The sequence below is a fragment of the Haliotis rubra genome, unplaced genomic scaffold (genome assembly GCF_003918875.1).
Source record: "Haliotis rubra isolate DU_JTF1 unplaced genomic scaffold, ASM391887v1 Scf24, whole genome shotgun sequence".
NCBI classification, from domain to species: Eukaryota; Metazoa; Mollusca; class Gastropoda; order Lepetellida; family Haliotidae; genus Haliotis; species Haliotis rubra.
Window position 1 is genome coordinate 1,890,673 of NW_025766447.1, and position 24,918 is coordinate 1,915,590.

Consider the following 24,918-nt stretch of genomic DNA (forward strand, 5'->3'; position numbering starts at 1 on the left):
CTAGAGCACCTTAAACATAAACAAGTATGCAGTACAGGCTTCCGCTTATCTCCATCAGTGACATCACCTTCACATCAACATCACATGTATGTAACATCACTAGAGCACCTTAAACATAAACAAGGCGAGTACAGGCTTCCGCTTATCTCCATCAGTGACATCACCTTCACATCAACATCACATGTATGTAACATCACTAGAGCACCTTAAACATAAACAAGGCGAGTACAGGCTTCCGCTTATCTCCATCAGTGACATCACCTTCACATCAACATCACATGTATGTAACATCACTAGAGCACCTTAAACATAAACAAGGCGAGTACAGGCTTCCGCTTATCTCCATCAGTGACATCACCTTCTGGAACATCACCCTTCACATCAACATCACATGTATGTAACATCACTAGAGCACCTTAAACATAAACAAGGCGAGTACAGGCTTCCGCTTATCTCCATCAGTGACATGACCTTCACAGCAGCATTACATTTACATAATCACAGAGTTGGCAACTCTCACATCAAGCAACCTTACTGTAGTCTGTGCCATGCAACTGAGCATGAGTACAGTCAGGCCGCGTTAGTCCGGACTCCGATAATCCGATTCACGCGTTATCCGAACGGTATCTAGCTGTAACCAATCTTGTTTACTATGTAAACTCATTAACTGTTGATTCATTAATCTGGTGCTTCACTCTCCGGCTCCGGACATTAATTAGCGGTAACGGATTAGCTAATTACACTTGGTTTTGCTTTATTAATCCGGCGGTACATCAAAAAGGTTCGGATAATCCCCTTACCTCGTGAGCAACATTGATTAGCGCTGATCTTCATCAGTCAACTTCAATGGTAATTGATAAGTGGGGTGACACTTCTGAGTTGAACATGTCGTTAGTTTGTGATTTTAATCAATTAATAGGTCTCACTTGTGCGAACGCTACTGGCCCCATCAAAACATGTATACATTCTTATGTTCTTGTCTCAGTATGTCAAAAGGAAGTAACCCTACTGTAGTGGCGTACATAATGGTTCATTTCAGTAGTCCATATGTTTCACTATCCGAACGTTTTTGATGAAAAACAGAAGCGTTCGGATTACCGCAGTCTGACTGTACATGACACCATATCATGTGAACCTAATCTTCCTTGGTTGTACCTCATCCATGGACAATCCACTACTTAACACACAAGTAACTGCTTGATCCTTGATCAACTCAAGACTGTTTCATTCAAGATGATTGTATAGATAATTCCACCCTACAATCGATACTTGGGATTAAATTGAGTAAGGTGGATTTCCAGGAATTATACACTATGATTCTCACCTGTTCCAGCAGTTCATCCAATAGAGTCGACTGTTCCTTAGGTTGAGGTGGAGGCATCTGAGCTGGTCGAACCATTCCTGGTCCCCCTGGTCCGGGATATCCTGGCACCCTGGGTCCTAACAGCCTCATGCCTGGGTGTTGTAACCGTGGTTGTCCTTGGCCCACATAGCCAGGTGGCAAGCCCCTCGGTCCCATTCCAGGATGACCATGTGCTAGTTGCTGCTGTAAGTTGGGATGAGATGTCTGTGGCATCCCAGGTCTTTCCGGCCTCATCCCTCCTATTCCCGTGTGGGCCTGGCCCAGCCATTGAAACAGAGACCATGTTACCCTGGTGTAGAAGCTTGGCGATCTCTGCTGCTGCTTCTCCGTGTAGCTGTTGGGCAATTGAACTGGGGGTTGTCCTGGCATACCAGCCTGGCTCATTACTACGGATGGGGGTACACCCTCCTGTCCCTGCAGGACAGGTCTATCTTGTCCCTCCTCTCCGCTTGACTGACTCACTTGTGGAAACGGAAGTCTTGGTCCTTGGTTTCGTATCCCATGTTGTGAAGTGATTGGCTGTCCATACAAAATACTGCTGGGGGTTGGCGTCAAAGTGCTTCCTCTGGGGGGTACATGGTTCAGCTGCTGCCCGTATGTCCCTTGTGTGTATTGGTTGGTTGGAGTGATGGTGGCTCTTGGTGAATGATGCATTGGAAAGGACTGGGCTTGAGGGTGACCAGATTGAGATGATGGGTTGAGCATTCCTTGTGGAGTATTGGGACCGAAACTGGTCTGACTGTGACTGAGCACTGGTCTGGGCTGTGCTCCTTGTGAGTATGGAGACAGTGGAGCTGACACCAGTCCAGAGCCAAAGGGAGACTGGGCTGAAACTGGAGGACTGAACGGAGACTGAACTGAGGTGGAGAATGGTGAGAGCTGAGATGCCCCCGGAGTGACAGGCTGGCTGTGAGGGGAATGTACAGGCATCTGGCTGAAAGGGCTGTGCATGTTGGGAGTTCTGGGGGATGGCTGCCCACTTCTTGGAGAGGGAATGAACTTTGGTGAAGGAAGACCTGGTGTCCCTGGCAACCCGACACTGCCCGATGGAGACATGTGGACCGGCGTCAGTGGGCCCTGGTGAGGACTAGGGCCATGGTGAAGAGGGGAAATACCGGGACCCAATCCCGGTCTCTGTCCCAGACCCAGACCCAGAGGATCTGTCTGAGGCTTTCCAGCCTCGGAGGCTCTGACCCCAGCCTGCAACCTCTTCTCTATTTCACTTCTTTCAAGTCTGGATCCTATAGGTTCTGTGCCTTGCAGCAGTGCTGCTATATGACTGACACCCTGCTTTGTTTCCTTTGCCCCACCAGCTTTCTTGTCTTTCTCGTCCTTTTTCCCATCTTTAGCAAGTCTAGCTGCATCTAATGCATACTGTTCTTGCCTTTTCTGGCTGAACTCAAGGAATTTGGCTTGGAAATCTTTGGCAGGATTAGCTTTCTGGTCCTGTGATTTATCATCGTCTGTTTCCTTCCCTGCTTCGTCTGCCGTGGCTGCAGGTACTACTGGCTTCTCCTCAGGTCTCTCTTGTTCTGGTCTCACTGATGTGGATGCAACCTCATGCTTCGGTGGCTGATCAGTTTTGGTTTCCTCAGGTTTGCTGGTACCCTCAATAAGATCCAGCTGCTCATCAAGGAATTTGTCATCATCAGATCCAAGTTCTGGATCTGCAAACTTCAGAATGTCAAATGTTCCATCTGCACCTGAAAGAAGATTTTTTAGAATGAATAAATTTGTGGCCACCCTGGCTGCCTAATGTATCTTAGTCCTTGCATGAAATTACTGCAAAACAGAGTACTTAAATTCTTTACATTCTGACACTCACTCCTCTAGAGGTGAATGAATAAGTGATAAGAAACTTTGATCACTGAAAATGTGTCATTTGTGATGAAACATCTGACAAGATTTTTTATTTCATTTGCAAGAATTAAGAATATTGTATGCATTTCGTCTCACAAAGCCAGAAATAGGAAGCTGTTGCATATACGATTTCTCCCAAAGTAGCCAATGCTTCAGCCCATAAAATACCCAATACTAACTGGTCAATAGAATTCTAATGCAATATCTGAAGAAATCCTCATGAACTTACACCCCTTTATGCAGATACATCAGTAAAGTGAAGTAACTTCAGAGTACCAGCAGATTTTACTGCATGTCAATTAGCCTAAGAAGTCAGCAACAGTACTCACTCAGCAAGTACCAGCAGATTTTACTGCATGTTAATTAGCCTAAGAAGTCAGCAACAGTACTCACTCAGCAAGTACCAGCAGATTTTACTGCATGTCAATTAGCCTAAGAAGTCAGCAACAGTACTCACTCAGCAAGTACCAGCAGATTTTACTGCATGCCAATTAGCCTAAGAAGTCAGCAACAGTACTCACTCAGCAAGTCGTCATCTTCATGTTTCTCATCTTCAGAAGACATGGGCTGCTTTGCCACCTTCAGATCAATGTCAGACAAGTGCAGCTGCTCGCTCTGAGTGGTGAGCCCCGCTTCATCTAAACCCTCCCCCGGCGTTGTGTCTTCAAGTTGTTCTCAGAGATCATGGGATCTCGGGTTGAAGTGAGAGGTGTTTCCTGCTGAAACAAGTCCTCTTCTGACTGTGCTGGTGTGGGTTGTGATGCTTGCCTGGCAAAGGGTGGGAGCATCTGCCTGGCACCTGGGGGTGTCAGCTTCTGATCTGGTCCCTGGAACTGAGGGGGGACTGCTGTAGGGGGGACACTATCTCCCCCGACTGCTGGCGGGTGCTGCAAAGCCATAGAAGGAAGGCCCTCGGAGGTTGGAGGTGTGAAGCCAGCTCCTTGGGTTGTGGCAGTGCTGACAGCTATAGGCGACATCATCGGATGGCCTGGAGACTGGCTGGCCTGAGATGCCAGGTGATCTTGAATAGCCTGCATGAACTGGGACGGGGAAGAAGGGTGGTGATAAAGGGTTTATACATTAAAACACTTCATTAATTAACACACATTTTTAGAGCGTTTTGATGCCACATTCAGCAACAATGTAGCTGTGTCATGCCACTACAAGTACAAGTTGTGTTCACACAAAGTAAACCATCTTGACTGATACCATCTTGGTGCTATGGTTGTTAAGTGGAATGAGGCCCTCAGATATACCGTTCTCTTCAAACTGTAGTAAAACTGGCTTAAGGAACATGGTTTAACAGAAAATTATGAGATGGCAAAACAACGGTGGCATTTTACTATCATAATCTGGGGAGTGCAAACTGAATCCTCATTTCCATTGCATACAAGGGACCTTTTCTTGAAAGCTACCTCCGATGGATGATTTGCAGCACTGCTTAGAGAACAACAGGACTACTACGACTTACTGGTTGTCCAGCCATAGATCCTGGAGGGAAAGGGCCGTGGCCTGGCGATCCAATACGGGGTCCCTGGTTAGGCCCTGTCCCTGGAGGGAATGCTTGACGGGGTGGCATCCCAGGTCCTGGGGGACGGGGCTGCCTCATGGCACCAGGGAATCCAGGTCTGACCTCAAACTGACCTCTCGGACCAAACCCTTCTCCTTCTGCAATGTAAACAACTGATTGTTGTAGGTGTATGGCCCTGTGCACAATACCTCATAATACATGGATTCTATTCATAACATCATAGGATCAACCATCTTAGGAAGACGTACCTGACCCGAACTGACCAGGGTTAGGTGGTCTCACCATCCTGTGTCGTAGAGCAGCCCAGCGTTCAGGGTGAGCCACCCCTGGGACTTGTTCAGAGAACCCTGGGGGTGGCCGTGGACCACCTTCCATATACCTTGGTGGCATACCTGTGAAATACAAAATATTACAGTAATTAGAAGCTGAACTATATGGAGATGACATCCAGTTTGTTTGTGAGGCATTTGCAGGACTACACAATCATAAACCCATTCTGAACAACATGTTTTCTCTCTTCAACTCACTAATGCATATTTATGGATGTTTCTGTTATAATGTTTTAACTTTAACAATGACCATAAAATAAAAATACTGACAGAACTTTTCAGAATATTTTTTCATTGCAGTAACCATCCATATCATTAAAAAAATACCCAAGATGGGGCACAAACTAACAACACATCATGAAGCTATACAAAATACCAGGGTAGATAACTCTTTTCTACAAGACAATGTTAAGGATACAACTGATGTACTCTTTAACCCTGCATGTAAGCTACAGATGTAACTATGGCACAACATGGTCCTACAACAGCGTGCGTACCCGGTGGCGTGCCAGGAAGGCTCTGAGGGACGCCATCTTGAGGTGGCCACTGGGGGCCTTTTGCCTTCTCTGATTCTTCCTGCTGCTTCCTAATTTTCTGCGACCTCATGATCTGCTGTGCCAGGATCTCCCGCAGTTGCTGGTGCTGGTTGCCGCGTTCCCCTCCCTCCAGGACCTCCCCTCCAGGGCCCTAGCAACACAGGTTGTATGTCTAACACACTGAACGCATGCAGTGAGTCATTTCAAACATTTGTGGATGACAGGGCAAAAACTCAGTCTACAACTACAACTGTACTCAAACTGCTCTTGACCATAGAAACCAATGTTCAATAGCAGCAATTATCAAAGGCAATGGGATGCTAGAGATGTCTTTGTGCATTGGCCGAATCACTTGCCTTTCAGGCAAGAAGTGGGAGTGAGTTTTGCCTAACAACACTTTCAACAGTATTCCAGTTATATCACAGTGTGTCAGTGGCAGTAAAGCCCGAAATGATAAGGTCACGGCATTTACCACTTAGTTGAAACCTACGAGCACAGGTATGGTCTGACAAACATAGAAACACATATGGGGGTGAAGGGGTATTCGAGGCAACAATCACAGGTTTCTGGCCCGCAAAAGGGATGCAACACTGTGTAGCAAATGACCACCTGTGCCCCTTCAGGCAACAAGATAATTCTTTCTGAAAACCAACAAGAGAGCCAACACATATAAGTTCTGTCATGATCAGACAGGTCTTGGTTAAGAGGAGTTTTCTTGGCTGTCACCCATACTATTGATACTTCTCAGCCATCTTGACCATCCAGTCCCCATATTTGTCAGCTTGTACATTAGGCATGGGATAGTGCCAAGGATTCCTGATCTACTAAGTTCAGACTTAAAGCAAACTGTAGGAGTCGATTCAGATACACAATAGGTGTGGATGGGAATATATATCTGGTGAGGCTGACGTTACACTGGGGGGATGGTATGGGTACAGTGATGGTACACAAGGGTGGAGGCCCATTAATGTAAGACTTACAACTGGGGAAACATTACAATACAGGGTAGGTGGAAGGCTTGTGACGCACACTGGAACAGACATCATCCAATCATTTCTTTCATTGTTGAGTACACATAAATAGATGTGGTGAACATTTCAATTACTTGTTGCACTGACGCTCTGCCATGATCCAGAGCATTGACAGAAATAATCTGTAATTGGCACAAACTCACCAACAGAGTAAAAACTCACCAACCCAGGAGCAAGCACAATCTACCCAGCTCTACTGTTTGCCTTCAAAAGGCAAGGTACTTAAACAAAATGCACAATCAGCTGTAAATGACTGAAGTAGACTAGTGAACGCAACATGGAAGCAGTAACAGAAGCATAATGGTGGCTTGAGAGTCTGGCAACGCAACACCAGTGCCATGTTCCACAGTGCCACCCCAGGACTACTGTAAGTCTTTGTTAAAGCACAGGAATCAACATGGCTGTATGGTCAACAATGCTTTGTCACAAAGGGCCCTAAATACTATACTACACAATTATATTTCTTACAAGATAGATATACTGGTACCATATGAACAATTGAATTTATTGAATATTTGGAACAATTGGATAAACATGACAATGAAATTTATGCTTTGGATCTCAATTTCTTTATGCATTGTAAAACATTTAAGTTCAGACAACATTTACAAATTACGAATAATGTCAATAAGTCAATGACTGTGTCTTCTATAGAAGTAGTGGTTCAGAAGCGTCAGCATTGCCAGTAATCTGAGTCCATTATGCTTCTGAGGATGTGAGGATCAACAGGGACAACATCAACAGCAACACTGCATGCACAACCAACTGACAGCTGGGCAAGGACAGTGCCACTTACCAAGAGAGTGTGTGAGATAGAACTAGCCCAAGATCCTGCAGCTAAGTGAGTGTGCCGTCGGCTGTATAGTTGTTGAAGCTAGAGACGTACAACATAGGACAGTCAGAGTTGATACTACCTGTGCACAACTTATCCTCACATTGCAACCACATCAAACTAGCTCACTAAAACATTTCCTTGTATAGTAAATACTGAAATCAATATAGCTTTCTCAGTCAAAAAAATCATGGAAAATTGCTCCAATGTCTCAGTTCAACTTTCAAAAACCTACACCCCAATATATACATGATGACCAAATGGGTATGATAAGTTTGACCTAGAGGTCACCTATTCCTAACACTGACATTAGTTGAAAAGAAAATCGTTCTGAAAAACGTCTGAAGCTTTTGGGACATCAGCCTATTCAATGAGACACTGACTGATGTACCTTAAAGTGATTTGGGACAGGGGCACAATGGAAACCCTAATAATTGCCAAGACAAATTATCCTTTAAAACACAGTAACTGCTTAGAACAGTGAATCTTTACTCTTCTTTTACCAAGTATTACAGCTCTTGATTCTCCCACTGACAAAGCCTCAAACTAAACAAGAACTGCTGAAAGCCTGCTGAATCCTACTACAGCCTACTCCAAACAACCAACTATTCTTCAACAACAACAAAATATTCACTATCCTTAAGTTTTATGTTGAGCAGAACTGACTGAACAATAAATTTTCGAATATTTGTCAACTTACTTTGATGTGGTTGCAAACAAAGACAGTTGCTACAATGTTGCAGCTCTACAGTTAGTCCTAAGATGATCTATCTCAAGCACAGACCCCAACTGTTGCATTCCAAGTCTGAACTCAATTTGAGGACAAATGTTATTTCTGGTATTTGAGTCATGTTAACAGAAGTTTTAATAAAAACATCAATATATACACTATGAGCTTATATGACGTGCATTAACACTAACCATTACAACGCTATTGACTGTAGACAGCATAGCATTATATGATGAACTTATTAACACATGAAGCCAGTCTTGGCAAAAGCTGTTTACGATTTTAATCTAGGACAATATAAATCAAAGTGCAGATGCATAAATAAAAATGCTACTAGACTTAGTGCCCTTCACCCAAGATGTAGATCTACTCATGCAGAAGGAAGCATAGTTAAATTGTCATACTCTTGTGGGAATAACTACTCTGGAACTTCACGTTAGAGTCAGTAGAGTTGGTGTAGCAGCAAGTATCATTAATAATGAAATTATAGAAAACATGGATATTACTGTTGTTAACTTGTTAGACAAACACACACAACACATTTAACTGGGAAAAGCCAATGTGAAATTATTTCCAGGGAAGTTATCCCCACAGAGAGTATGCATGTATGAAAACAGCACAGCACACAACATCCAGCCTACCATGGCGCTCTCAGGATGCATTGGCTTCTCCTGTTGCATGAAGGGAGGTCTCGGAGCCCTGATACCCATGCCACTCCCGGGACTCAGCTGCGACAGCGTCCTCGCCATTCCCACATCCCCTGCTTGCGGTGTGCCTGGGAACATCAACATCAAGTCTGTTAGATGCCAAAGTCAGTAATATCTTTTAACAAATAACATCTGGACCAGATAAACGAGTGATTGATATAAGCACCAACTCAGGTTGGTGGGTGCAAGGACACAACCAAACTTGACAACCAATCCATCTAGCTTGTCCTACAGCAGGCATGTGAAGCCAAGGTTGCAGGAGACTTCTTTTAACCAGCAATCCCAACCTACCTGGGAATAATAATCCATTCAACTATTTACCGGCATTGTCTTTTAGGAAGTACCCAAATGAAAGTTGTAGTGACTGAATCAGTTGGGTTCAATGGGTGAACCCTGCTTATAAAGTATTGAAGTTTTATCACCGTATGTCAGCTATACATATAATAAAATCTCCCAGTTATGCAGACAGCTACCTCTGGGAAAAATCCACCATAACAGGCATGGTGCTGCCAAATATATAAACATAATAGGGGCAAACCAATATATAAACCGGGACCATAGGTTTATGGTGTGCACAGGGGATACAACTCTGCACAAGAATTGAAGCATCTTACTAACTTGGTCAACTGTGTCCCTAGGGATGAGTGTGTTTGTGGGGGACTGTTTACCTGGAGGCTGACTGTAGGGGTCTGGGAGACTCTGTGAACGAGACAAGAGGGGTGGCCGGGTGGGGAACTGCTGGTCTGGGTGTCGGAGTGCCCCAGGAGTGGAGTGAGGAGACTGGGGAGAATGTGGTAGACCTACAAAAAATACAATTACATCTCCGTACTGGTTCAGTCACCTCATTCCATGTTAAACATAATACTGTAAGGAAGACTTCAAGAGACAGCTGTAAATTACTTTTAACAAACATGTGTCACACAAAAGGCTGAATCTCATTAACTAAAATATTATCCAAATCAAAAGCCTTATTTTCATGATTTTCAGTTACTGATGTATGTCTAACCTGGATGCGGGGTCATCGGCTGTTGACTGTAGGGATCGGTAGGTTGAGAGGTTGGAGGCTGTGGTGCAGGTTGCTGCTGCTGCTGGAACTGTTCGGGAGACGGATGTCTCATCCGTGGTGACAGCTGCTGCATCATTTGTTGTCGTAGTCCGTGAGTCATACCACCTGGCCCAGGACGAGGATGGAAGAATGGTTCGTCTTGCCCTGAGGGAGCCCTAGGTGTGCCAGGGGAAAAGGCATAGGGATCCGGAGCTGGTTGTCGCATCCTCATCATGGGGTCTCCTGGGCGGGGACCACCTGCATGTCCACCTGGAGACTGTGGTAGAGGAAGGCGTGGCCGCTGGAGGTACGGATCCATGACTGCAGATCTTGGTGTTCCCGGAGACTGAGGATATGGTTCTCCTGGCCCTGGTGGTCGTTGGGTAGGTGCTTTGAATGAATCTGCGACAGAAGTTGCAGGGTGTGGTGTCATTGGCTGTCTACTGTATGGATCATACGGTCTTGACTGAGGAATGCCTGGTGTTCCCGGCATCTTAGCATAAGGATCTTCTTCAAGGGTTTGTCTTGGAGTACCAGGTGGCTGGTGATAAGGATCATATGGCTGAGAAACTGGTACTGTTCGGGGAGGATGAGATAAAGGTCTCTGCCCCTCAGGGAACTGATCCCCAGCAAGAGGTGTGGATGGTTGAAACGCGTAAGGGTCCGGATTAGGCTGTGGTGGTCTGACAGCCGCCTCTGGGGGTCGGGGAGGACCAGCACCTGGGGGTAAGCTCTCAACACCAGGCCGTGGGCCCATTTGTTCGATTGTACGTGGAGGGAAACCCTCCATTCCGGGGCCAACTGGGGACTTTTGGAAGGACTCATCTCCTCCCCATGGAGGTCTTGGCATTGGTCCTGTCCCCAGAGGGCTCTGCAGAGGGCTCTGCAGGGGGCTGTGACCTGGCGTCAACTGTTGTCCTGTTAGCAGTACAAATATGCAACCTTAGTAATCCTGGTATCAATAATTCAAACATTCAGATTGCTCGCGTCACATAATAACCCTTACCAATGGAAAACTAATACAATGAATGATCTCACCTTCCATGGGTCTACCTGGACTCTGCATACCTGGGTGGCGTGGAGACATCATCCCAGGTAGCACACCCTCCATGCCAGGTCTTCGCACTGGAACAGGTATTCATCTTGATATATGCTTGGAAACTTGCTTACTTAATATTCAGAATAACCAAGTTTGCATATCTATTACAGCTTATAGTTATCTGACGTTTATTGAGTATTTGTGGGGTTTCTTTATATTCTGTACAAAAAGTAAAAAACAATCCAAAAACGTGAACAAGGCTCACTAATAACTGACCATGACTCCCATCTTCAGCTGAACAATAAATGATAATTAACAATAATCAAATAGAAGTCAACTCTACAAATATATCTTATTAATTAATTATACAGTATACTGAAACTTAGCTAAACCTGTTGAGGTTTCCAATTTTTGAAGAGAATCTTCCTTGGGGTACATATATGCATTTTCTGCGACTGAAAATGTCAAGTGACAGTTGTAACAATGTTTTAATAAAAGATTGTACAAATGAATAAAAAAGCCTTTTTATTTACTTAGGCCCCCCCACCACGTGGAGTTACGTCCCTTACCATGCATGTGTGGCCAAACATGTAAGCACCCTAGCCCAAATCATCATTCCTTCTGCTGACAAACCGTCAGTGAACAGAATTGCGGGTAGGTGGGCGGCCCTACCCTAAGGAAGATTCTCTTCAAAGAATTGGAAACCTCTACAGGTTTAGCTAATTATTTTTCATAGAGATCTTCCTTGGGGTACCTATATGCATAAACACAGACTCCCAAAGGCAGAAGGCTAGGGAGGTCGGAATTCTGTTAAGTACAATAAAATTAGCGATATCGTAAACGAAGCATGTTACTTACGCTAAAAACACTCACCTGGTCACGTGACCAGCAGCTCGAAGAGAGGCATGATAGGAGGTGACCCAAAATGGAGGAAATGTACACAGTGAAATGCACCAGATCACAAGTAGTGATAAAAAACGCCCTGCCCACATAGTGAAAAATTAGAGTAGAGCACCGAAAGGGCATACATATAACAATACGGTCAACTCCAACAGGAGATAAATTGTAATGAGTAAAATCGAGCCTTCAGTGAATAGTCGATCAGAGCAATCGAACGCAAAACCAAACCAATGATCCGAAACTCACTCGGTCAGGGTGACAGGACACTGTCCACTGGAGAGAACAGATGAACCAAACCGATCTCTAGAGTGTGTATCGAGCTGGTAATGTCGGATAAAAGTGCTCGGCCGGCTCCAAATAGCAGCGGAGCAAATCTCTTCAATGGGCAGTGTGGCTGCAGAAGTTTTCGAAGTAGCCACTGCCCTAACCGAGTGAGCCTTCAACCCCTCGGGCGGAAGCTTACCCTTAGCCTGATAAGCTGGACAACTGACAGAAACAAGCCAGCGAGAGATAGTTTGTTTACTGGCAGGAACCCCAGCCTTCCCGCCACCGTAACAGCAGAACAGCTGGGTACCTGTACAGATACCCTACGCTCATTTGAGATAGACCCTAAAGGGTCTTACAGACATTCCAATGGGTGAGCACGCACAGGAGTGGTCCCTGATGTAGAAGGCTGGGTAAGAGAAGGAAGATCAATAGGAGCTGTCACATAGAAAGCATGATCGATCTTCGGATGGTGACTATCCGGGAGGCAGAACTGACACGATCAGGGTGAAAAACCGTCAGTGCCGGATCAGATGACATCACGTGAATATTAGGGGTGTCGCGATACGCGAATGTATCGATGCATCGATACATTTTTACTGACGATACGATACGCGATACATGCTTACGTGTATCGATTCCTATTTTAAAACTTTATCGATTCAAATTTTTATGCTATATCCATCTCCTTCAAAGTCTTGATAGTAAAATTATACGAGACCGCTCTGATAAATAGATGTAGCTAGCTTTACTTAAAAAATAGGTTGGAAACTAACAGCTTTTGTGATTGGCTAGACTATTTTGATGGACCAATCAGCGAAGCCAGCGTACCGTTGCCGCAAGGTAATGCTATGAAAAGGCGCGAAAATTATGTATCGCGATACGTATCGTATCGTGACCTTAAAATCGTGATACGTATCGTATCGTGAGATTGGTGTATCGTGACACCCCTAGTGAATATCACCGACCCTTCTACCGGATGTCACCGCCAAAAGATAGGCTGTTTTCCATGTTAACACCTGAAGGGAAATAGCCGATAGATGTGAGATATCAGGACCGGACAGCCAATCAAGCACTATTGACAAATCCCAAGGTGAGCTGGTTCGCCTAAGAGCAAGCCAAACCCGATCCACGCCAGCTATGAAGCCTGCATAAGAGCACCATCGACAGGGGCGTGAAAAGTGGAAATAGCAGTGGAGTAGCCACGAATGGTCAAGGCTGCCAAACCTTCTTCCAAACGAGACTGAAGGAACTCCAGAACTCGGACTAAATACGCAGAAAAGGGATCTGCAATCCCCCTATCTGAACACCAGCACACATAGCGGGACAACCTATTCTCATATTGAAAGTTTGTTGAATCCCGCCTCGAAGCCAGAATTGTGTCTGCAACTGCCATAGGAATTCCGCGTGCTTCGAGGCTAGACATGACAGAGGCCATGCCACCCATTGGATCCGTGGATCCGGGTGCGGCACTTTGTTCTGAGCGAGAATGTCCGGCCGTAAAGGTAATAGAACAGGAGGCTGAGCCAGAAACCTGAGAATTACCGGAAACCAGCTCTGCGACGGCCATAGAGGTGCCAGTAGCAAAAGTAGCGGTGCTGGCTGGGTGGATAGCTGGGAGAGGACCCTGGGGTTCAGCGCTAGAGGTGGGAACGCCCACAGTACCATGTCCGTCCAATCCAGAAGGAAGGCGTCGGAGGCCTACACCTTCTGGTCTGGTATTCGAGAGAGCAGAACACTGGTGTATGATTCGTCCCGCCAGACACAAACAGATCCACCTGGAACGACCCATACAACTGGGAGATAACTCCGAATATCAGCTGATCAAGCATCCACTCGTGCAGGGCCAGGATCCGGCAAGAGAGTACATCTGCTCGCACATTCTCCAGCCCCGGGAGATATAACGGAATTACCTCGCAGTCGTATTGGTCGTACCACAGTAGGAACTCCCATGCCTCCTGAAGGAGTGCTGGAGACCCGTGCCGCCTTGCTTCAGAATGTACGTCATGGCCGTGCAGTTGTCCATTTGCAAGCGAACAACCTGGCCCCGAACGTGATCCGGAAAGCGCCTGAATACCAACCTGGCAGCTCTCAGTTCTAACATGTTGATGTGACCAGCGTCCGAACACCAACAGACGGCCCAGAACACCTCCCAGCCCGTGAGGGATGGATCCGTTTGAACAGACAGGGCCGGCGTCGGGGAGGCTCAAGGGGAGACCCTTGGAGAGATTCCCGACATCGGTCCACCACTGAAGGTGAGGGAATAACCACTCGGGAACTGTGAATCACTGCTCCAGATTCTCGAGTGAGCCCACAGACATGCCAAAGCCTGCTGTATAGGGACGGTCGCCGCCATGTGTGCCAGCAACCGGAGCCATGTCCGTGCCGGGGAGAAGACACCATCTCCCGTACTCTGGTGATACGATCGGGCGAAAGGGAAACCAGACCTTGATGAGTGTTGAACCACTCCCCAAGGTTGACGATCCACCCCAGGCGGACTAGAATATCTAACACAACGTGAGTAGAGTCTAGACCCGCAGGTTGAGTTAGTGCTCAAGCAACCAGTCGTCCAGGTAAGGATGACAATGCCTTCCTTGCGACCGAGCTAACGTGGCCGGCACTTACATGAGCTTGGTGAACAACCTGGGGGCAGTGGATATGCAGAAGGGGAGCACCCGAAACTGGTAACAAATCCCGTCGAATGAGAACCGAAGGTAACGCTCGAACGAGGGATGTATGGGCACACGAAGATACGCATCCTTTAGGTCGATTGACGTGAGCCAATCGCCGGGCTGAACAGATGAGATCACCGAGCGAAGTGTCTCCATCTTGAAGGATGGAACCTCTATCATGCGATTTAACCCCTTGAGGTTAAGAATGGGACTGAAGCCGCCGTCTTTCCTCGGGACGAGAAAGTACGTGGAGTACAGACCCGACAGTTCCTCTCCCAGTGGAACACGCTCTATTGCGGACTTGGTCAGTAAAGCTTGAACCTCGTCTCACAGATTTCACACCTTGACCGGGACAGGACGGCACAGGAATGCGCCTTATGCCTTGGTAAGTGGCCGATAGTAATGGTGGACAGCACCCAAGGGTTGTTTGTAGCCTTCTCCCACCCTGCCAGAAGATGGAGAGACAGCCATCCACCGGCACATTGGGGAGAAGCGCGTTGGTGGTCCCTTGCATATGTAGAACTCGAAGGGACGGACCCGACAGAGGAGCCCCCCATCCCCCATGCGACGAAACGTCGCCAGTGCGTGCGTCCGGTTCCAGGGCGGATCTCTGTAAAGAGGACAGATACGCCCCATGAACCACCACCCTAAGCTACCTCCTTGTAGCTCCTGTAAGCCACATGCAGGGGGTCCCCAACTGGGGAAAAGGGGGAACCAGCCGACCCTGTTTAGCCGCCGGAGCAGCAAGCGAGGAAAGTGAGCCTCCCCTGAGGGTCACTGAAGTAAACACACACTCGTAACCACCGATACGTGGAAAAGAGATTCATCCCCTAATTGGTATCTCTTAACAAGCTCAGGCAGATCGAAGCGGAGCCGAGATCCAATGAGTAAGGGGTCGACCACATCCTGCACCAATGATGGGAGCACGCGGAGCAGAGGCGAAAGCTTCCCCTGGAAGGCAGAACTCAGCCGAGCCCTGTTGCTACAATGGGATCACAGCCTGAGGGAAAACCAGTGCTATTTGCTGGCACACCTCCCGTAAGGCCGGGGGAAAAGCGTAAATTACAACTATAAGTCACATAAAATAAGTACAACTGCAAAGTCAATAAAACGTTCCCAAGAACGAATACGGACAATATACATACAGTATTCGAAGTCTCAAACATTGTCTCTCAGTATTTCTAAGCCTGTACGTGTTAGATGTAGCGTGACAGCAGAAGGAATGATGATTTGGGCTAGGGTTTTTACCTGGTTGGCCACGCATGAGTGGTAAGGGAGGTAACTCCACGTGGTAGGGGGGCCGTGTAGTAAATAAATATGGCTTTCTTATTTATTGTACAATCTTATATTAAAACATTGTTACAACTGTCACATGACATTTTCAGCCACAGAAAATGCATATATGTACCCCAAGGAAGATATGAAATGAACGTTATTTAAGTACTAATCTGGGTATTTTCAGCTCCTTCAGCTGCTGCGGGCTCTGAGCATGCCTAGATAAGTGACTGATACCCTGTGGGTTATGGACACTCACCTTCCATTCCCTGTGGCGAGAGCTGCTGCGGGGGCATCATGAACGGGTCCTGCATCCCTGGTCCCTGGGCCCCTGGAGAGGGGAGTGGGGGAGGGGCTGGGGGTGGCGGCATGGACAAACAATCACGGCGTTCACGTGCCTCCTGCTGCCGACGATTAAGCTCAAGGGTAACTTGCTGCATTAAACAACAGATGTTAGTATCAGAGATTCCCGCTGTGTTAGAACTGAACCCCAAACCTTTTCTTACCGATGTAGAACAGCAGGGAAATTTCAGGAAGCCTGCAGAAACTGTTATAAGCATAGGGCTAGTGGCTAGTGCTAAGTTCTAACTATGTTACCATAATGTTGTGGCCAGAAGAAAATCATTTTCATTCCAGATCTTACCAAGAATGATTATGTCTTTCTTCTGTCAAAGTTTCAGGTAAAAAATTATATTCCTACTAATATAGAAACACTAAGTTTTATTAAGAGCAGTTGTACGCTAAGGAAGCACTATGAAAGAAACCATGAATAAGATAAAGACATGGTCATCAATATCCCCTGCCAGTGTTCTGTTCCTATTTTGACAACTATTCTTCCTACAATAGCGACACATAAGCTGCTGATGACTAGTGGGAGGAGTACTGTTATGTCAGCAAAGGGAAGATCACAGTGCCTATAAGATAAAGCATACAGAGAAGCATCTATTACCACAAATAAAACCATTGCAAGAAAATAGATTGTGAATATACGTGCAGTCTTGTGTATGTTACCAGTGCCGCTGCGTGGAAGTGTGTCACATACATGGCACCAATTTGACGACACCATGCACCTAGCTAAGAAATGCATGACAAGGGCCATGACTCTGTAACAAATTTGTAACATGGTTTCAGTTTTTGAACTCCATCAAGGCATTCATGTCCTGAAAACATACCAAATTTGGTTTCCCTATCTATAACGTTTGAGAAAATCTGTCCCCACCATCTCAGACAGATGGATAGACGGAAGGGCGGACAGAGCTCAAACCTACATCCCCCTCCCACCACATGGCAGGGGATAATAAAGTGTACAAACCTTCTGGGCTTTCTGGACTCGACTGCTTGTCCTGTTCTTCCGAGCTTTTGCCTATCAAGAAATAAGATAACTTTCATGTCAGAATGAGCAATGATGTATTAACAAATGAGTCTCATATCTCATGTCATCTTCACAAAGCTCTTCCGAACACAACTAACATTGAGATAACAAGGACAGTCTGTCATTAAATAGCTGAATGTCCTTCCTCTAGGACAAAATAACCAAATAGTTTACAATTATCACTGGAATAAGTGGTTCTAGTCTGAAATTCCCACATTTCCATTTCGGTCAAAATACCATCCAGTACTTTCAAGCCATCACAGCATCTGTGTATCTGTCAATAAAAGCATCTACACTTACACATCCACTATTTTCAGCCCTAATATCAACTACTTTCAGACATAACAATTAACTGCTTTTAGCCATTTTAACATCTACTTTCAGCAATATAGTCATTTACTTTCAGCCACATTATCCACGACTTTCAGCCGTAAGTCAAGCTAGATATCTAAGAGTGATGTCTTACCAAGAAGGGGGCCTTCTCCTCTGGTGTGAGTTTCTTCCATAGCTTGGCGATCTGCTTTGACCTTTCCGCCCAGTCTGCAAACATGGCAATGTCACTGAAACTTTCTTCACATTCACAAAATCACATGGGAAACAAATATCTTTTTTCAAATCAGAGAAATATATATATTTTAAACTTAACTAAAGTGCTGACACAACAAATTCTTATGAGATGGCATCTGCCTCCCCAGACTTTCTAAAATCTTCAACTCTGATCATTCGATTGTTAATTGCACTAATCAAGAGAAGTTAAAGAAACCAAATTCTTTCACATTACCATATTTAATCTAGAAAGCCAAGACAGATTAAATACAACAATACGAAATGATCATTTGTTAAGTTCATTTGAGTTGTACGCCCAAGCTACTTTTCTCCTTTAGAGATAACTAGCAGTTTCAATTCTACCTGAACAATTCAGACAAGAACTTTTCATATCTAGGCCTTGAACTCACCAGGGTAATCTGTTTTGAGGTTTGGATGGTTGGTGTTAACGTAAAGCACTGCCGAGATGGTGGCATTCAGACCTAGAGCCTCGTCGTTCTCCCACTTCAGTATGTTCCTGCGGCTGCTTGTTTCTGGCTGATCTTCCTCTGTGTTGAGTGACCATGCTGGGTTGGGGCCTGCCGAGAAGCTTGGACTCATCTGCTGAGGGCTGTGACAACAACAACATCTCTCAATTACTGAAACCTCTTGCAATCATTTCTTGTTTCCCATCTATATTCCAGTGTCCCAGTGGCCTGTAAATAATCCAGTCTGGATGATGACAAAACTCAAACAAAAACCCAGTTCCCATCATAGTCAGTTCTAGCATGAGGTACTGGTCACCTGTTCTTACCTGGAATCCCCACAGGTGTGAGTGACCTAGGCCTCCTGGGCCATGAATGAGTGAGTGAACTGAGGTTAACACTGTTTTGAACAGCATTCCATTTATATCATGGCATGTTAGCTTGATATGCAGGTCACAGATGCTTAAAACTTTGACAAAGCCCAATAGCAAATCTAATTTGATTGGACAAATGACCTACCCATACTCATGCCAAGGGACTAAGATAGTAAACAGATGATCTCAATTGCCAGACTACTAAATCACTTCTTGCTGCTGGAACATTGATCATTCTAATCCTGTAACACCTAACCTCAGCATGGGCCACTGATGTTTAAAATCCCTAGGATACAAAAGATTTACAGTAATGTTGCAAAAAGAACACACTCATGATTAACAACTGGTATTTGGTGTATTGTGGATATATCACAATTCCTTCGTTTTGAAGGTGAAATAAAGCTGTTCTAAAACATACTAACCATGAACAACCCTACACTGAAAACTGCATATGGAAGACCCTGAAAAGTTCTTACCCTGGCCCATACATTCCAAACGGGGGCATGTTTCCAGCTGGAGGCATCACCTGTTGCTGGTCTGAGGGGGAATGCATGGTAGGTGACAGCATTGCAGATGGCTGCATTGACGGAGAGTGCATGGGTGGTAGGACCAAGCCTTGTTCCGGCACCTGTAGTGGGGTGGGCATCTGGGTGGGGCCCGTCATCAGATGACTGGGGCCCGGGAGGGGTATATGAGCCTGTGCCCGAGGTGGGCCCATCCCCAGCCTTGTCTGGGGCAGGTGTTGAAGAGGATGCCCTGGAATGGATGGTGGTGGCAATGGCAGGGGAAACTGACCATCAGCTGAAATAACAGAGATTGATAAAAATCCCATTGCAGGTAAATATCTCCTCAGGAACAAAGCCAAGATGCACTGACACAGATGACAATTTCAAGTCTGCTGTACTGCACTGTTCAGGTTTCAATTTTCATAAATTGTTTATCAAAAGGAACAAGGATAGACACCTATTTGTAAGTTCTTGGCAAAGGAACAAAAAAAATCCTTCCAGCAACATTCCAGTCCTAATACATACTTTTCAAAAAAATGATAAAGACGTTTGATAACTATGAATCACGTGCTTTTTGAGTAGCATTCATGGATACAGGATGAAACTACTGTTGTTCCAAGAGACACTTAAGGCACTGGGATGGAACCCAACATGTGTTTTGAAGAAGCCTGAATCCTGTATTACTATACTGCCATCTTGTGACCTTGATCAATTCAGACATAATCTGGCCAGGTCAGATAAGCAAATGGGTCCCACACTATAGGGAATACTTACTTGATGTTGAAGGTTGATCTGATGATGTTTCAGAACCCTGTAACACACCCTTGAAAATGTCCTCCATTATTTTTGTGTCTATATGTGCCAGACTAGGCACCACATCTGAAATATTCACAAAGTCATTGTATAACATAACAAGCAAATAACAAAATTTTAAGCAGCATCTTATAGACGAGACTCTCAGGAATCAATCTGCCGTTAGTTACATAAACTGTAAAGGCTTAAAATAACTCACCATCAGAGAACATGCTGTCGACATCTAGATTTTTGTCATCAGTGTTCAACATGTTGTCAAAGTTTTCAGGCAATTCTTTTCGAGATCCTTCAGCTTTTTCACTTGTAGAGTCCATAGACTCAGTTTCAATTGGTAAACCTGACACAAAAAGTTGAAATTAATGCATAATGATCACAAGCCGTGCTTAGTAACATGTGAAAACAGAGAGAAGAAATGCATGTTGAACATGCTGAAGATAAACCTCACATACTTGAGGTTGTTCAACCTGATTCATATGTTGGGGATTATAATATGTACTTCAATGTGTTTTTCCAATTTTCACTTGATTTTATGTTGACCGAAGCAAGAAGTTGAATCCATTTTTTTCTGTTTGTCAGAGTCCATGTTGGAGTACCTACCATCTTCTGGGCCCAGCATGTTGAATATCTCCTCGTCATGGGGCAGATCACTGAGGTCATGAGGTAGAATGTCCTTCAGGTCCCCATCATCTGCGACTAAAACAATCAGGACAACCATACAATGTGATGTTTGATGGATTCTTCGTCAGTCACAAGATGCAGAGTGAGTGTGAGTTTAGTATTACGCCCCTTCCAGCAATATTCAAGCAATATTACGGCAGGGGACACCAGCAATGGGCTCCACACATTGTGCCCATGTGAGGAATCGAACCCAGGTCTTTGGCGTGACATGCAGACGCTTTAACCACTAGGCTACCCCACCACCCACACAAGATAGAGAATGTGAGGGGATGTCATAATGACAGTTACATTGAGACCAAATACATGGACTAGACAACCTGGCAGCTGATGGCCCTGTGAACATTTGGGTTAAACTTAAATTTGGGTTAAAAGATAACGTACAGGATCAGGTTGTGAGGTTCATTGACTTAATGCATGCCAAGGTATCCAACTGCACAATAATCACTGGATTGTCTGGGCCAAACTAGATTATTTCCAGACTTCAGTCATAAACCTGTGTGCAACATAAAACAACAAATAAAGACACAAACTGGTAGCTGAAGGCAGGAACATTGATCCACATTGCTTGTGGTACAATGTCACTCTTACCTCCAGAATGGGACCTGTTCTGCATTGTAACCCTACAATACAAATGAAGACAGCATACTTACACAAGTTGGGGATATCTTCACTGTGGTCGTCTGCTCCAGACACAAGAGCCTCGCTGCCCAGTTCATCCTTCAAAGCCTTGCTGAAATCATTTCCATCCTTCAAGTCAGCTGTGGGTGAAGCAGGACCAGACTTCTCCTTCTCGGCATCAGATTCTGCCTGGAGAGTTTCTTTGGACTCCTTGGCTGTGTCGAGCAGTGACTTTCCGAAGAAAGCTTCCTGTAGATATGCAGGGAAGTTCTCTTCCAGCTGACTTTTGGCCCGAGGTCTACGTCTCACGCTTCACTCTCTCCTGGGGGGCCACTGGTGTTCCATCTGGGCCTACCGCAGGTGTCTCTGCCCCTAGATAACACAAGAATTATATTAAAGGAAAAAACCTTTCCAGTAAGTTGTCACAACTATTATGTAACTTGCGGCCCAGTGGTTATTACCAACATCTGAAGCTGCAATAAAATTCTGTATCTAAATAACCCAGTTATATATCTGTAAGGGATGTAGCTTAACTTGGTTTTGGGGGAGTGAAGGGTCTGTTATTTGTGGACTTTGTGACAGTTTCGAAAGTAACACCTCACAAACTTTAAATTAGGTGGACCTAACATGGTACTGTTGTTCAGCCAAAATACCAATCACTTTGGTACAAATAACCAGATCCATACCTTCCTTCTGTGTACTGGTTCCTTCTTCTGGTGTGATGTCTGATGCTGATGTCTGTCTCTTCCAAGTCCGTGTACGCTGTCGTGCAATAAATCCTCCAACACCTGTGGAAAGGAGCAAATTATTAATGCCTTGTGCCATTTTACCCAGTATTTCAATATAACCATACATCTCATTTTTCAGAGGGCCAAGGTCACAAGAAAACATATGACCCTCCATGTCCAAGCACTATATGCCTGTGTTATTAATCTGGAACCTGGCACAATATTTGCTCACTCAGCCACAAGCATTCCCATCAGTCTTTACACAAAAGAATACTTTGCCATCATCTTACTCATGAGTGTCATGCGGACAGTTCCTAAAGGAGCACTAAGCTCATAACTGACATTACAGTTTCCTCCATGATTGATACTGAGACAAAACTTTGTGAAACTCTAATTGATATCCATAAACTATGGGTTTACAAAGAAAGCAGAGTTTATGACTCGCATTAAATATGCTTTGACAGCAAATGCACCATAACCTGACACCCTGTAAGACTGGTAGTACACAATGAAGCCATTACCTAGCCCTGTTTGTTTCCTCTGCCGACGCTTCTTGCCTTGCTCTTCCGTCTCTGCTCCCTCCCCACTAGGGGGCGCCACAGACAAGGGTGGTTCTAGGCCTTCCATTGGTTCTGGTGTCTTCAGCTGCTCTTCAGTATCTAAGAAGATGTTGTCATGTTAGTAAAGTGACTACTCTGTAACAGCAACACCATCCTTTGGGCTATGAATACAGAAATTACTATGTGACATGAACAGATTCCAGCAAAACAATCAGAATCAAACTTTAAGAACTTTCAAGATATCAAATATCACAACACATTTGGAGATACAAGATCATTGTCAAATATGTCCACAATATACTGGACAGATACTTGACAACAGAGAAGGATGTTTCAGGTCGGTAACATACATTTTTCACACAACTACAGCAATAATCACCTTTTTCTGGATTCTCCTCCCCTTCTACTGATGACATAGACCCCAGCAAGATGGCAATGTTGGGGTGTTTGCTGTGCGGGTCTAGTGGTTTATCTGTTTTCTTCCCCATCCGTGGCTTCCGTGCTTTCTTGGGCATGGCCACAGTGAGGCTCTGGATCTGCTGGATGCCGGTAGCAGAGAGGTACACCCCATCCATCAGGAACTGCTTGGGGACTTCTGGAAGCATACACAGCACTGTGTTCATGAGGCAATCATTCGAGAGTCTCTGTGAACGGGGGACTGTTTTGTCACATCACTTTGAGCAATAGCCTAAGTACGTGGACAGCGGCCTGGAATTATCAAGTCTGGGTGATGCAGAAACTGTGAGCAGTAACTGATACTGTACTGTTGCACTCGTATACAATCAGCAGATAAGGTGTTGGACCACCATTAAAAGTTGGTAACCATTCTGGAATCCCAAAGGCTTGACAAGACACAAGTTCTAAAGCTTGAAATCTACTTGAGTTATTTCTGCAGTGTCTCCTTTACAGTGTGCACAGTGTGCTTTCTACCCCATGAATTTTGAACTTTGTGTTTATTAAAAAACAAAACATGCATGGCAATTTGATGTCATACCTGGTTCTTTGGGTAATGGTGGAGGTGGTGGTGTTGGTGGTTTCACTTCCTTCTCTTCTGGAGGTGGTGGTGGGGGTGGAGGAGGAGGTACTGGAAGAAGAGAAAGATAAACACCTCAACTTCTGTCAATAGTAAATCAGTGTGACAATAGTGAGTCATTACACAACAGGTGATCAGTAAGTACATGTAACTGGGAAGGGCTGTTTCCAAGTAATGTTGACAATAACGGCAATGACCGAAGGTAATTAAAGGGAGACTCACATGGTCCAGGATGGTCTGTCTTTGGCCGACAGAAGAGACAATGATAACCATAATCAGCAGCCCTCTCTGCATCCTCCTCACACTTAAGTCCATCACATGATGCATGGAGCCACCTGCAACACAACAACACATGTGACACACGTACAGGTAACAAGGTAACAGCTTGATGTGAGGAGGCTCTGAACGTTGTAGTAAAAGACATAAGCATGGTAATGGTGCCAACAATCCTAGAAATATCATCAATGTTATAAGTTAACATATAGTGAGAAAAGAGATACAAACATTGTATTGCTATTTATGAGAATGACATATACACAGCTAGAAATATGTTGCAGTAAGTTGTGGAAGTATTGTGAGTCAGACATGAGCACAGACCTGTCACACTGAACACACTGTATGATCAGCTCCTCTTCTCGGTAGCGAATCTTGCAAGCCGGACATACCAGCATACTGGCACATGGGCCACATTGAGTATAATTGTTCTGCCAACTGCATGCAAATCCAGGTGAGGTTATTCCACAGTTGACACACCGCACACACCTTCATTGAGAGTAAAGAATAGATACACAGTCATACAGTTTCAAAATCTTGTTGCAAGTTAAACTGATATTTAAAAGACCGTGTTCATTGTCACCAACACAGATATGCATTCTAATTGTTAACCTTGCACTCCAGGAGAAAATATTAACAGAATGAAAAGTTTAAAAGAAAAACATATCTGGTTCTCAGAAAAGGTGTGAAACACTCAAGAATCATGTTTTCTATTTTGTGCTTGAAAGCTGGAAATAAAATAAGTTCATTCACTAGAGGTAGTTTTTGTATCTAGATCAATGCTTTTGAGTGTTCAGAATCATTAAACTTGCTCTCAAAACAAAGTAACTTACACATTT

The 24,918-nt window shown here is 44.9% G+C and overlaps 1 protein-coding gene across 1 annotated transcript in view; it reads right to left on the reverse strand.

Moving 5' to 3' along the window:
• The window catches only part of LOC124278666 (histone-lysine N-methyltransferase 2C-like), an 88,383-nt gene that overhangs the window by 36,656 nt on the left and 26,809 nt on the right, over positions 1-24,918 (reverse strand). The window contains 25 exon segments of the mRNA XM_046714438.1: positions 1,325-3,066; positions 3,864-4,263; positions 4,695-4,891; positions 5,003-5,146; positions 5,581-5,770; positions 7,447-7,524; positions 8,854-8,987; positions 9,588-9,719; positions 9,926-10,882; positions 11,003-11,089; positions 16,374-16,548; positions 17,427-17,477; positions 17,953-18,026; positions 18,443-18,642; positions 19,347-19,671; positions 20,151-20,255; positions 20,389-20,526; positions 20,787-20,882; positions 21,518-21,789; positions 22,120-22,273; positions 22,735-22,872; positions 23,153-23,368; positions 23,768-23,857; positions 24,029-24,141; positions 24,404-24,568. Of these exon segments, the coding sequence (XP_046570394.1) occupies positions 1,325-3,066; positions 3,864-4,263; positions 4,695-4,891; positions 5,003-5,146; positions 5,581-5,770; positions 7,447-7,524; positions 8,854-8,987; positions 9,588-9,719; positions 9,926-10,882; positions 11,003-11,089; positions 16,374-16,548; positions 17,427-17,477; positions 17,953-18,026; positions 18,443-18,642; positions 19,347-19,671; positions 20,151-20,255; positions 20,389-20,526; positions 20,787-20,882; positions 21,518-21,789; positions 22,120-22,273; positions 22,735-22,872; positions 23,153-23,368; positions 23,768-23,857; positions 24,029-24,141; positions 24,404-24,568 (6,373 nt within the window).